Below are 15129 nucleotides of genomic sequence, written 5' to 3'. Positions count from 1 at the left end.
CCATGATGCCAGGAGCATACCTCAGGTATCCCAGATTAATGAGGATATTTTAATTTCAGTAAAACTCATTAAAATTAATAGAGTTAAGACTACAATCGGAACAGCCATGATCTTATCAAATCACAATGCAGGCTCAGTGGACCAAACGGCCCACTCCAGCTTCTATTTATTACTGTACCATCTGTACTTCCCTTGCCTTCTCCAACTAGCCACTGACTTCAGCCCTCTGCTTGACAAGATGAGCTTTCTACTACATATCTATGCCATCACAATGTCCATTTATTTCCAATTCTGGAGAAATGTGGCTCAAATCTTCACTTCTGGGACCTTTGTGATGACAAGAAATATCTTTATTAACAAATATGAACCATGTTCCATGTCACTGAATCCAGTCAAATAACTGAACTTTTTGCCAGCACGGTGGCACAGTGGTTGGCACTGTTGTCTCACAGCGGCAGGGACCCGGGTTCAATTCCAGCCTCAGGTGACTGACAGTGTGGAGTCTGCACTTTCTCCCCGTGTCTGCGGGAGTTTCCTCCAGGTGTTCCGGTTTCCTCCACAGTCCAAACACGTGCAGGTTAGGTGGATTGACCGTGATCAATTTCCCCTAGTGTCCAAAGATGTGCAGGTTAGGTGGGGTTACAGGGATAGAGCCGGGGGGGTGGGAGCTTTCAGGGTTTGGTGCAGACCCGATGGGCTGAATGGTCTCCTTCTGCACTACTGTGGGGATTCCATGGTTCAATGGTTCATTGCAAGCTGGCAAAGACAAGATCCAAAGGTGGCTGGAGTCTGTGAACACTAAATAAATATATAGACACAGAACTCTGCACTATAATTAGGTTAAAACATTATTAGATTTTTTCAATACACTCAACTTGTTTTGGGTTTTGTTAGCAAAGGTGATGTTGAACATTGTAAAACTGGTCCTGTTAATTCTATTAGCTTGAAAATCATAGACTTTCTGACTTCTGTTTTTGGTTGTTGTGACAATCAAGTAAAACAAATACAGGTGGCAATACTTTATGGCGTCTAAGTATGGTGTCAATATATTATCACTTAATTTATGATCCAGGTGTGTATGTTTTCCTCAATACCGTATGACAGATCTAATATACATCCTTTCATCTATAATAAAAACAGTACTGATTAATGTTGTTATTGTACTACATCCCAGCTATAGTTGTGTCTGCAATGAAAATGAGACACTTTCAACTACTGACGTGCTTCCATGCAAAATGTTCGCAATCCACCTTCACCATCTTGCCTCAAAACAGTGAAAATATCTTAGGCGGGAGTTACCACGTAACCTGCCGCGTGTTTCCTGCTGATGGAGGTGGCTCCCCATTGGCCAATGGCAGGATCTTCTGGTCCCGCCCTTGTCAACACGGTTTCGATTGAATTCCCCCCTCACTGCCAGGAAACCCGTGGCGGGGTTGCGCTTTCGAAAGCACAGGAAGATCTGCCAGAGTGAATGTCCAGGAAATTGCAGCCCAGATTTCCTCAATATCTTTACAAGAACATAAGAGATAGGAACAGGAGTAGACCACATGGTCCGTCAAGCCTGCTCCGCCATTCAATACGATCATGGTTGTTCTTGGCTTCAACTCCACTGTCTTGCCTGTTCCTCATCTCCCTTGATTCCCTGAGAGAACAAACATCTCTATATCGGGGCCTTAAACGCATTCAACACATTTTTATATATTCAGCTGCATTCAGAATCATGATCTGTGAATCCGGACAGCAAATATAACAATAATAATAATCTTTATTGTCACAAGTAGGCTTATATTAACACTACAATGAAGTTACTGTAAAAAGACCCCTATTTAAATATGGTGGACTGTTAACTGTAGTCACCATCTACATTTGCTTTCCCAAGTCACATGGAAAGAGTTGAGAGGAGTTGAAAATCAGAATATTCGGAGTTACTTCAATTGGATCATCAGGGTGACTGAAGTGCCACTAAACCTCAAGAACTTTATTTCCACAAAAAATGAAACTGAACTCAACGCAGCCGCAAAATCGGATTATTTTTGTGGCCAGCAGCCTTGAACTTCTGCATTCTGTGTTCATCACTTCCATGGTAACCCACATTTCCCGGAGGAAACCCACGCAGACACGGGGAGAACGCACAAACTCCACACAGACAGTTACCCAAGGCCAGAATTGAACCCAGGTCCCTGGCGCTGTGAGGCAGCAGTGCTAACCACCTTGCCAGCGTACCAGTGAATCATATTAGACTCGAAATAGTAACTGTTTCTCTCTCCACAGATGCTGCCAGACGGAGTCTATAGACCTCCAACTAGAGGAAAGGAAGTTGCGGCACAAATCTGCAGGGAAATTGCACAGAGATGCAACATTATAGTGTAGTTCTAAAGAGAGACTTTATTATCCCAATGTAGACTGGGACAGCAGTAGTCTGAAGGACATAGAAGTGCAAGCATGCCTAGATTGTGTTTAGGATATGTTTCTACAGCAGTGGATGTCCAGTCCAACAAGGAATGATGAACTGTTGGACCTGGGTCTTGGAAATTAGGTGGGCCAAGAAGATCAAGTGTCAGTGGGGAATATTTAGGAGACAGTGATCATTGTATCACGAGGTTAGGAGGATGGTAGAAAAGGATAATGAGAAATCCAGAGTAAGAATAATTAACCAGGGTGGGGGTGGGGGGAGGAGAGCCGATTACAATGGGCAAGAATAGAGCTGGGCAGGGAAGCACGGTGGCGCAGTGGGTTAGCCCTGCAGCCTCACGGCGCCGAGGTCCCAGGTTCGATCCCGGCTCTGGGTCACTGTCCGTGTGGAGTTTGCACATTCTCCCGTGTCTGCGTGGGTTTCCCCCCACAACCTAAAAGATGTGCAGGGTAGGTGGATTGGCCACGCTAAATTGCCCCTTGATCGGAAAAAATGAATTGGGTACTCTAAATTTATGAAAAAAAGAAAAAAAAGAATAGAGCTGGGCTGAAAAGAATGGAACAGAAGGTTGGTGGGAAACACTGTCAGTGAACAATGGGCTATCTTCAAAACAGAAATGGATTCCGACACAGTAAAGTTAAATTCGCTCAAAAGGCAAAGGTAGGGCAAACAAATGCAGAGCTGCCTGGATGAAAAAGGAGAGAGAAATTAAGATAATGAAGAAAAAATGTATTTTTGACAGGTGTCAGGTGGAAAATACAACTGAGAACCAAGAGAAATACAGAAGGTTCAGAGAGAGTGAAAAAGCAAGTAAGGGAAGCAAAGAGAGATTATGGGAAAAGACTGGCAGTCAACATAGTGGGGATCTCAAAGTCTTCTCCAGGCATATAAATAGTAAAAGGCTGGTACAAACCAAAAAGGGAATTTACACACGGAGGTAAGGAGCACGTGTGAGATATTAAATAAATACTTTGCATCTGTCTTTACCATGGAAATTGATGTTATCCAGGCCATGTTGATGGAGGAGGAAACTCTGTCACTAGAAGGGTTCAAAACTGATAAGGAGGATGATGTGGAGATGCCGGCGTTAGACTGGGGTGGGCACAGTAAGAAGTCTTACAACACCAGGTTAAAGTCCAACAAGGAGGATGTGCTGAATACACTGTCGGTGCTTAAAGTTGATAAGGCACCGGGATTGTCATCCAAAGATATTGAAGGAAGTGAGAGTGGAAATGGCAGGGGCACTGGCCATAATCTTTCAGTCTTCCCGAGACTTAGGATGTGCCAGGGGACTGGAGAGTCGCAGACAACGCCCTTTTTCAAAAAAGGTTGTAAGGATGGTTTCCTCCCACAGTCCAAAGATGTGTATGTTGGTCATGAAAAAATTTGCCCCCTAGGGTGCGGTTGCAGGAATAGGGCGGGGGTTTGGGCCTAGGTAGGGTGGTCTTTCCAAGGGTCAGTGTAGACTTGATGGGCTGAATGGCCTTCTTCTGCACTGGAGCGATTCTATGATTCTTGAAAAGCCCAGCAATTTCAGACCAGTCAGTTTAATTTCAGTGGTGGGGTAGCTGCTAGAAAATTATTCGGAACAGAATCAGTGGTCACAAGGAAAAATGTGGGTGACTAGGAAGAGACAGCATTTCTAAAGGGGAAATAGTGTTTAACTAACTTGAAGGAGTTTTTGAGGAGGTAACAGAAAGGGTTGATGAGGGTAATGCATTTGATATGGTGCTACACAACTGGATACAAAATTGGCTGAGTGATAAGAAACAGAGTAATGGTCAGTGGATATTTGTAGCGGTGTTCCCCAGGAGTTGGCATTGGGACCCCTCCTTTTCCTGATACATATTAACGATCTGGATCTTGGTGTGCAAGGCGCAATTCCAAAGTTTGCAGATGACACAAAACCTGGAACCATTTCAACTATGAGGAGGACAATGTAGAACTTCAAAAGGACATAAACAAGTTGGTGAAGTGAGCAGATAGATGGCAGATGAAGTTCAATGCGGAAGTGTGAGCTGATGTATTTTGACAGGAAGAAAACAGACTGACAATCTAAAATAAGGGGTACAATGGGTTACAGAAGCAGAGGGACCTGGGTTTATATGCACATAGATCATAAAAGGTAGTAGGACTGGTGGAGGGAGCAGTTAATAAAATGTTTGGTATTCTGGACTTTGTTAATAGGGACATGGAGTACAAAAGAAAGGAGGTTATGCTGACACTGGTTAGACCTCAGCTGGAATATCGGGAAGGTTTGCAAGAATGGTTGGTTCCAGGGATGAGAAACTTCACTTGTGAGATAAATTGGAAAGGTTATGACTGTTCTCCTCGGAGAGAAGGCGGCTAGGAGGAGGTTTGATAAAGGTGGTCAAAATCATGAGGGAACTGGACAGAGTAGATGGGGAGAAACTGTTCCTGCTCGTTAAAGGATCGGAATGAGAGGGCACAGGTTTAAAGTGATTTGCAAAAGAAGCAACTGCGATACAAAGAAAAAAATGAGGAAAATATAGTTCATACTGCGAGCAGTTTGGGTCTGAAATGCATTGCCTGGAAGTATGGTGGAGGCAGGTTCAACTGGGGCATCCAAGAGGGCATTAGATACTCATTTGAATAGAAACAATGTGCGAGGGGGTATAGGGAAAAGGCGGAAGAATGGCACTAAGTCATGATGTTCATTTGGAGAGCCAGTGCAGATGTGATGGACTGAATGGCCTGCTTCTGTGCCATAACAATTCTGTGACCATTATAAATAGTTAACCATTATTTTAAGGTTGATGAAACTTAGATATAATGGTTGAAGCACTGGGCTCCCTGTTGCTAGCAGAGGTCCAGTTAGGAGTCTGCCTTCCATTGTTATTAAGGCCAAAAGGATATACCCCACCAGGTCCAGAATAAGGTTTTAAGGGCAGGAGAAAGTCCCATCCCAAACCTCTTGGAAGTCGATTCAGGAAAACCCAACCCACGATGTTTCTCGCTGACTCAAAATAAAACCTACAACCTTCTCCCTTGTTTTGACCAATGACTTGGAGGCAGGTGAGCCACCTGGGGAGTTCTAAGACAAGGCGGTAGAAAAATAAACCCATGAAGTTCAGTAACACCGCGTGCCAAAATAAGAGTGAGCCAGCTGACCGTCTTAAAGTTGACAAACTTTAGAGGTCGCGTTTGATTCAAATCTCGGTAGGTTATTGAGGAAAGAAAATGAATCTGGACATGATCACGTGTTCATCAATTAAACCTTTTACCAAAGTTAGGTGAAAGAGGACAACGACAGACATATGAACTCTCAGTAACCTGTGAATCAGACCCTGATTGAATAGTATCTTCAAATAGCACAAAACAGCTGGAATGTCACACCCAATTGTAAACATTAAAAAAAATACTTTTATGTGCAGCTAATTTTCATTCTGCATCCACCTACAGCCTGGAGGTATAAGCAACCCTATAATTAATCCAAACTGATTTTCTCACGAACAAAAACGGGTAGATTTGCACCAACTTCAATCTCTGGCACCAACGGCATGAACCTTTTCCGTTACGCTTTTAAGATAATGGGATGCCAGGAAGAACTTTCACACTGGAGCAAGGGAAACTTTGTGGATTAAAGTGGATCTCTTAGGTGACAGGGAATGGCTGTACTGGTGGATGCTGTCACATATCCACAATCTATTTGAATAAGATTTGAAAGGATTCCATAATGTTCAGATTGAGGAGATTTTTAAAAAAAGTATTCATCAGCAAGTAGGAGGGTTTCTTTTATTTACTCATGGGGCGTGAGCATCACTGACTAGGCCCTTATTTGTTGCCCATCCCTAAATGCCCTTGAGAAAGTAGTGGTGAGCTGCCTTCGTGAATTGCTACAGGCCATGTCGTGTAGGTACACCAACAATATTGTTAGGGAGGGAGTTACCAGGATTTTAACCCAGCGACAGTGAAGGAAAGGCGGTATAGTTCCAAGTCAGGATGGTGTGTGGCTTGGAGGGGGTCCAAGGTGGTGGTGTTCCTGTATGTCTCCTGCGCTTGTCCTTCTAGGTGGTAGGGGTCCTGGGTTTGGAAGGTGCTCTCTCAGGAATCGTGTTGAGCTCTTGCAGTACATCTTGTAGATGGCTGCCACCTTGCATCAGTGGTGGAGGGATTGAATGTTTGTGGATGGGGTGTCAATCAACGGGCTGTTTGTCTTGGATGGTGTTGAGATTCTGGAGTGTTGGAGCTGCACTCATCCAGGCAAATAGAGATTATTCCATCACACTCCTGACTTGTGCTTTGTAAATGGCGGACAAGCTTTCGGGAGTCAGGAGGTGAGTTACTTGCCACAGGATTCCGAGATTCTGACCTGCTCTTGTAGCCACAGTATTTATATGGCCAGTCCAGTTCAGTTTCTGGTCAATGGTAAGCCCCAGGATGTTGATCATGTGTGATTCAGTGCTGGTAATCTCACCGAATGTGAAGAGGCGATGGGTACTGAGGTATGTTCTGTTTGGGCTTTTGTGGATACTCTTGGATATCAGGGGCTGGTTTAGCTCACTCAACTAAATCGCTGGCTTTTAAAGCAGACCAAGCAGGCCAGCAACACGGTTCGATTCCCGTACCAGCCTCCCCAGACAAGCTCCGGAATGTGACGACTAGGGGCTTTTCACAGTAACTTCATTGAAGCCTACTCGTGACAATAAGCGATTTTCATTTTCATATCAAAAGAAATGGAGGAGGCACAAATAAACTCTCTCTTTCAGGAACTTCTTAGGCCAATAAGAACTACTCTTCCTATAATAAAATCTGTGATCTTTGTTCTGAAATGTTGCCTTGAAACCATTCATTACATTTTACCCATCTGCTGCAGATAATGAGCAGTTTGCAAAGGAGTTCATTTGTGAAACTATCTTGCTGATGTAACGTCTCTCCTGTCACATCTGTGAGGTGCTGAACTAAGAGAACTCGGAGCTTTCCTGAATATCAGTTTCTAATATATGCACGTTGTCAAATCATAGTTGGCAGAAATGAAAGTTATTTTGCTTATACATACTGCGCTCAGTCCACATTTTGTGCTTTTGCAGATTTAAATCTTTCCCACAAAAATTCTCTTGACCCCTCTCCCCAGATTCACCTTCCCATCCTCTCTCAATCGGCACATCAACCTCCCTGACCCATGCCCTAAGTAACATTTCTGAGACAACAAATTAAGTGTAAATGTGAATTCTTGCCTCTAACATATGTAAACTGGTAAAAACAGTGAGCTTATAACTTTTAAAAGCAAATGACTGTGGATGCTGGCACCTGAAACAAAAACAGAAAATACTGGACAATCTGAAAATGAAAAATGAAATGAAAATCGCTTATTGTCACGAGTAGGCTTCAAATGAAGTTACTGTGAAAAGCCCCTAGTCGCCACATTCCGGCGCCTGTTCGGGAAGGCTGTTACGGGACTGTATATTCACATGTGTAGGATTGATGCCTATATGTTTGGGTAATACAGAATTTTCTCAGATATTTAAAATAAGATTTTTTTATTGTTGCTATATATTTTATCGTTATTAGTACTTAAATTTGAAACAGAATGATTAAAATAAATATAACAAATATGATCCACATATTTATGAACATTGTCTGTGACTACATCAGTCCCTGCTTGCTTCATTATGTCATACTTCAAATTCAGCACCTCTAAGTTTACAAAACACAAATATTACAAATTAGGTAAAACCCGGGCAAGAATTGGAATATTAAGAATAGCAATATTCAATCGAATTGTTTGAACCATTTAAACTATAAGTTTAGCAGGTCTGACTGCATCTGCGGAGAGGGAAGGGAGCTAACGTTTCGATCCTGGATGGCTCTTTGTCAAAGCTGCCAGCTTCTCTCTCCACAGATGCTGTCAGTTCTGCTAAACTTATAGTTTAAATGGATCAAACAACTTGATTGAACAGTGGGGTAGAAGCGTTTTTGAATCTGTTCGTGCTTGTTCTCAGACTTTTGTATCTCCTGCCCGATGGAAGAATTTGGAAGAGTGAGTAAGCCGGGTGGGAGGGGTCTTTGATTATGCTGCCTGCTTTCCCCAGGCAGCGGGAGGTGTAAACAGAGTCAATGGATGGGAGGCAGGTTTGTGTGATGGACTGGGCTGTGTTCACGCCTCTCTGAAGTTTCTTGCGGTCTTGGGCTGAGCAGTTGCCATACCAGGCTGTGATGCAGCCAGATAGGATGCTTTCTATGGTACATCTGTAAAAGTTGGTAAGAGTTAGAGTTAATGTGGATATGCCGAATTTCCTTAGTTTCCCGAGGAAGTATCGGCACTGTTGTGCTTTCTTGGTGGTAGCGTCGACGTGAGTGGACCAGGACAGATGTTTTGAGATGTGTACCCCTAGGAATTTGAAGCTGCTAACCATCTCTACCTCTGTCCCATTGATGCTGACAGGGGTGTGCACAGTACTTTGCTTCCTGAAGTCAATGACCAGATGTTTAGTTTTGCTGGCATTGAGGGATAGATTGTTGTCGCTGCACCACTCCACCAGCTTCTCAATCTCCCTCCTGTATTCTGACTCGTCGTTATTCGAGATCCGGCCCACTATGGTGGGTCTTCATGCGATTGCACAAACCGATTCTCGATCTGTTGATCTTTGAGCACATGAGGCAGGATGTCCGAAAAGGTAGTGGGATCCAGGGTGCAGGATTTGCTTCATTTTCTTTCCCTCTCTTTTGCTACTCTGTCTCATCATTAAGACATTGTGATTCAAAGGCGGACATGCTGTAATCATCTTATACGATTGGTCGCAAGTTTCTCTCAGTCATTAATGTCAATGCTGCCGCACTTCAGGGAAGGCTTCAGAGTGTTTTTGAAGCATTTTCTTTGTTCTTTCCGGGAACGCTGGCTGTTTGAGAGTTGGGGAAATGGGACCTGGCAGGAGATGTGCTTTACAGTCATCTGGACACAGTGTCCAGTCAAACCAATTTTATTTTGCAGCGTTTTGCCTGAATGCTTGTGGAGCTGGCTTCAGGAAAGACACCAATGTTTGTTCGATGGTCCTCCCATTGAATCCAGAGGATGCAGCGGAGGCACTGCTGATAGAATTTCTCTAGTGCTCTTGGGTCGCTGTTGTCGCTGTTACACAGTCTCTCCTTCAACATGTATAGGAGATGGAATTTTTAGCTGACCAGGTGTGAGTTGATATAAGAGTTTTGTTTTGGCAACATTCAAGGACTGGCTGAGTTTCCTTCCGAATTGAAGAGATTGCAAGTGTCTTGCAAATCTGGTGTAGAGTGAGCAATGGTACCACACTATTTCGCAAACTGTAGATCATGTATGTCTATTGTAGTCAACTGAGTTTTGACAAGGAGACGACTGAGGTTAGAGTTTTCCATGTCGGCAGTATTTCGTACTCTCAGCTGGGGGAGTTGTAAATAGTATTGGGCTGTCAGCCAACTTTGCTTGAAACTGGTCTGGACTTTGAAGGTCACCCACTGAAGACATTTACATTTATATCATCATGAAGCAGTTGCAGGATTGTGAAAAATGTTAGGTGGATTGGCCATGCTAAATTGCCCCTCATATCCAAAGATGTGGAGGTTAGGTGGGGTTACGGATATGGGGCTGGGAGTGAGCTTAGGTGGCTGTTCCTTCAGAGGTTCGGTGCAGACTCGATGGGCTGAATGGGCTCCTTCTACAATGTAGCAATTCTTTGAAAAGGGTTCTTGGATATCCAATTCTTTGGAACACAATGTGATTTAGCGAGTCAAATGCTTTGGTTAGGTTGGTGAATTAAATGAGGGGTTCCAGGCATAAAAGCAAGATACTGCAGATACAGAGGAAATGTGTAATAAAAACAGAAAGTTCTGGAAAAACTCAGAAGCTCACGCAGCACATCTGGACAGAGAAACAAATTTAACGTTACGATACAAGTACAACTCTTCTTCAGAAGAGTTCCTGGTGTTTTTCTCAATATATTTCCTGGATTTGTCGGACAACAAAGACCATGTCAGAGGTTTCTCCGGAAGTTCGAAGACCATACGTGTCTTTGAGAGGATTTCCTCAGCCATCTGAAATAGAGGATTCAGGAGAATGATTTTTCCTGCTGTGGCGACTGCAGGGGCTGGTTTAGCACTCTGGGCTAAATAGCTGGCTTGTAATGCAGAACAAGGCAGTAGCGCAGGTTCAATTCCTGTACCAGCCTCCCCGAACAGAGGTTCCATCTTAGGTAACAATCAAAATGCATGGTTCGTGGCAATGGCTATAATTGTACTGAAATGCCATGTTTCAGCTTATTATTCTAAACTTATGACTGCTGAATGAGTGAAGCGGCCTTATTGTGGAAATTTTCCGAACACCAGTCTCACTGGTTGATTTCTGATTCTCGGTGGAAAGAATACAAGAATAGAACATCTCATCTTGGTGAAAGGAAGTCAGGGACACAAGAAATGGAAAGGGGATAAATGTCTTGCAAAGAAACTTGACAAAAATGACACAAAAAAAAAAGCAATAATTGTTCCAAGAAGAGAATACAAGAAGAAACTTGTGATTATCAAGGATAACATTAAAGCTTTTACAAGTGCACTGAAAGAAAGAGAATGGCCAAGTGAAGACAAACACAGGTGATATTGTAAATAAAAATAAGTGAACAGCAGAATTGCTAATTAACTACTTTGTCTTGATCTTCACAGTCTAGGAAGATGATACAATATTAGAGATATGGGCAAAACTAAAATTAGGTCAAGGGGATCTTACTAATTTTAATGGAAGCAAATTCGTGGGTCGGGATTCTCCCCTACCCGGCGGGGCGGGGGGGGTCCCGCCGTGTTGGAGTGGCGTGAACCACTCCGGCGTTGGGCCGCCCCAAAGGCGCGGAAGTCTCCGCACCTTTAGGGGCCAAGCCCTCACATTGAGGGGCTAGGCCCACGCCAGGGTGGTTCCCGCTCCGCCGACTGGCGTGAACGGCCTTTGGCGCCACGCCAGCCGGGGGCGAAAGGACTTCGCCGGCCGGCTTAAGTCCGCGCATGCGCCGGAGCGTCAGCGGCTGCTGACGTCATACCGGCGCATGCGCAGGGGAGGGGGTCTCTTCCGCCTCCGCCATGGTGAAGACCATGGCGAAGGCGGAAGAAAAAGAGTGCCCCCACGGCACAGGCCCGCCCGCCGATCGGTGGGCCTCGATCGCGGGCCAGGCCACCATGGGAGCAGCCCCCGGGGTCAGATCGTCCCGCGCCCCCTCCAAGGACCCCGGCGCCCGCCCGCGCCGTCAATCCCGCCGGTAAAGTAGGTGGTTTAATCCACGCCGATGGGAGAGGCTCGTCAGCGGCGGGACTTCGGTCCATCGCCGACCGGAGAATCTCAGCGGGGGGCCCGCTGACCGACGCAGCGCGATTCCCGCCCCCGCTGAATCTCGGGTGGCGGAGAATTCGGGACGCCGGCCCCAGGCGATTCTCCAACCCGGCAGGGGGTCGGAGAAACCCGCCCGTGGTAACGGAGGAAAAAAAAAGAGACTGAAGATTGACCAATCTCCAGGACCCAATAGTTCCCATTCCAGAAACAGGGAAAGATATTGCAGATGCCTTAGTCATGATCGTCCAAAACGCGCCCCATTCAGAAAATGTTCCCCTTGGATTAGAAAATTGCTGGTGTCAATCCATTATTGAAAAAGGGTGGGAAACAGAAAATTGTAAATCTGAGAGTCAAACATTAGTTGTGGTTAAGTTTCTGCGACCTAGTATTGGGGACTGTGATGAGCACTTGAACACATATAATCTGCTCAGAGAGAGTTAGAATAGTTTCGAAAAATTCATTTCAACAAACTTAGTTTACTTTTTTGAGCAGGTAATTTATGAGGGTAGATAAGAGAGTGACTACTGATGTTATTAGTATGAACATCCAGAAGGCATTTGATAAGGTTTCACCTAAGCCCATGTGAACAAAAATCTAAGTGCATGGAATTGGAGGTAACCTATTGGTTTGGGTAGTGAATTGGTTAGGAGGTAGGAGACAGAAAGGTAGGAATAATGAGCATGTAGTTCAATTAGCTGAATGTGAAAATTTTACATGGTGCTGAGGCCTCTTGAAGGAAGTGAGAGAGTCATATAATAAAATTTTCTGAAGACACTAAACACAGTGTAGTTTGGAGCAGGAAGTTGCAAAGAGACATGAAGTAGATTAAATGAGTGGGTAAAGCTGTGGTGGAGGGAGTTCAATGTTGTAAAGTGAGTTCACCTGCTTTGGGCCTAAGAAAGATAAATTGTAAAAAGTTTCAAGCTGTGGAAGAGTAGAGAGATTTGTGGGCCCCGAACATAATTTCAAAGTCTGGTCAGATATTAACAGGTTGAATATTAAATCAGATGCAATGATGGGGCAGTGGGTGTGGCAGAAAGCTGCTTGGAGGTTGGGAAAAACAGAGGACCGTGCTTTCTGCTATATTTAATGGCAGGATCTGACTTTTACCTCTATTCCCAGTCAGATTGAGAGGCAGGTTGGTTGGCTGTGGAGCAGTTAGGCTTATGACACCAGGCTACAGCTGGAGATCTTTTTTTTGGGGGGGGGGGGGGGGGGGGGGGGGGGGGGAAAGAGTCAAAAAATTGCAGTGGGGGTTAAGGGGAAGAATGGAATCCAGAGGCAATATTGGGACAGAGAGCAGGGCTGTAGGCCAGAGACAAGAACGGAAACCGGTGTCGGGAGTTGGGAAGCCAGAGGCAAGATTAGAGGCTGGAAGAGAAGAAGCCAGACTAAGATCAGGGTCCACAGCAGGAAGGAGATCAGGGTCATGGGAAATTTATAGTTTTTGTGAAGGGGATCAGCAGGGTTGTGGTTGATCACAAGAGCCTAGGGGAGATCGGAGGCTTCAGCTGGGGGTTGGGCAGATGGAAAAAGGACCGGGGGGGGGTTCAATCACAGGAGCTTGGTGACGCAGATGTACTGGCTCCCACAAGAAAGATACTTATTCCTGGATCCAGCAATTTTCACCTCCTTTTAGCTGCCAGGTTTGCCCGAGGTTTGGAAAACTAGGTTGATCAGGGTTAAATTTCAAATATGACGGCTGCAGCCTCATTTTAATGTTAAAAGTCTAACTCGCTTCCTGGGAACAATGGTTGCCTGCAATCCCAACCCTCTCAATCCCCACCCCCCACTCCTGGCCTCCCATCTCAATGCTGCTAAAACTGGAAATGGGTGGATGAGGGTCATGATTCAATTTTTGACATTTTCACATCTCACCCAAACCCATCTGCTTTTAGGGGATAAAATACCCCCCCCCCCCCCCCCCCACAAAAGATTCCAGCTGAAAACTCTTACATTTTTTTAACATTCCATGTGCTATAACATAAACATGTTGTAAAACACACATGTGCAGTCAGACTTAAAAAAATTAAATTCATGCTAAATCTGAAACAATATTCCAAAGGAACTGAAAATAGAAAGTATATTAGATGCATTAGTTTTCTAACCTCTTCGTGGACTTTCATGGTTGAACAGAATGCCATTGACAGCAAAAAGGTTGTAAGCCTCTCTGAAGTTCACCACTATCCAGTAGGCGTAAAGCTTGGCCACTCCTGCAGAGTAAACAACAGCCCACAAGTCAGCAATGTTCATTTCTAATATAGATAGATAATCAGTTGGAATCTGATCATTCACTTGCAACGGATCCACCACTAATAGCAGATGACCCGATTCAAATACAAATAGGTGAGCCTATCGGGAGGAATAAGGCTTCATTATTTTCCTTTGCTTGCTTTCCCTGCCCCAATTTTCTTGCTGTCTTACTTGAGGGTTTCTACCTTGCTTGGACCCAGATCCGAGACAGCAGCATTTGCTGGCACAAGGTACAAATGGCAATATTCACATACAAGCCTTGATGGCAAATGCCAGCAGGCTGGCCAACAGCTGAACCTGGTTCGGTTTCTCGTTCAATGTCCATATGTGGTCACTTCCAGCATGAGTTAATAGTCGCCAATCAGAAGCAGAAACCCTTTCGAACTTCTCTATTCCTAACCCAGGCTAATTGTAGTATCTTCATTGCTAATCAGCTGACATCAGTAAACTTTTTTTTTTCTTTTTTTTTATAAATTTAGATTACCCAATTATTTTTTCCAATTAAGGGGCAATTTAGTGTGGCCAATCCACTTACTCTGCACATTTTTGGGTTGTGGGGGCAAAACCCACGCAGACACGGGGAGAATGTGCAAACTCCACACAGACAGTGACCCAGAGCCGGGATCGAACCTGGGACCTCAGCGCCGTGAGGCGGTTGTGCTAACCACTAGGCCACCGTGCTGCCCCTACATCAGTAAACTTAGCATAAACCAGAGACTAGGTTGGAGGTCTTTCTTCTCTGTATAAGTAAACTAGTCACGAGACAGAGGCGACATGGTGGCACAGTGGTTAGCACTGCTGCCTCACAGCACCAGGGACCGGGTTCAAGTCCAACCTTGGGTGACTCTCTGTGTGGATTTGGTTCATTCTTCTCCCGTGTCTGTGTAGGGTTGCCTCCGGTGCTCCAGTTTTCTCCCAGAGTCTAAAGATGTGCAGGCTAGGTAGGTTGGCCATTCTAAATTGTCCCTTAGTGTCCAAAAGATTAGGTGGGTTTATGGTCTTACGGGGAAACGGGCCTAGGTAGGGTGCTCTTCCAGAGGGTCTGTGCAGACTTGATGGGCCGAAAGGCTTCCTTCTGCACTATAGTAGTCCTATGATTCATCTTCAATTACTGCGTTGAGTTTTTGGCTTCAGCTACATTGCTACTCTTGTACATCTTGCA

At 44.8% G+C, this 15129-nt stretch overlaps 1 protein-coding gene across 1 annotated transcript in view; it reads right to left on the bottom strand.

Annotated features, from left to right (window-relative positions):
* Positions 1–15129, bottom strand: part of gmds (GDP-mannose 4,6-dehydratase) — a 621977-nt gene that overhangs the window by 375519 nt on the left and 231329 nt on the right. The window contains exon 6 of the mRNA XM_038796739.1: positions 13823–13927. Within this exon, the coding sequence (XP_038652667.1) occupies positions 13823–13927 (105 nt within the window). The remainder of the gene's footprint in view (positions 1–13822; positions 13928–15129) is intronic.

This window comes from Scyliorhinus canicula, chromosome 5 (assembly GCF_902713615.1).
Source record: "Scyliorhinus canicula chromosome 5, sScyCan1.1, whole genome shotgun sequence".
In the NCBI taxonomy this organism is placed as follows: Eukaryota; Metazoa; Chordata; class Chondrichthyes; order Carcharhiniformes; family Scyliorhinidae; genus Scyliorhinus; species Scyliorhinus canicula.
The sequence above is the reverse complement of the archived record's forward strand: the minus strand, read 5'-3'. Positions and strand labels throughout refer to the sequence as shown.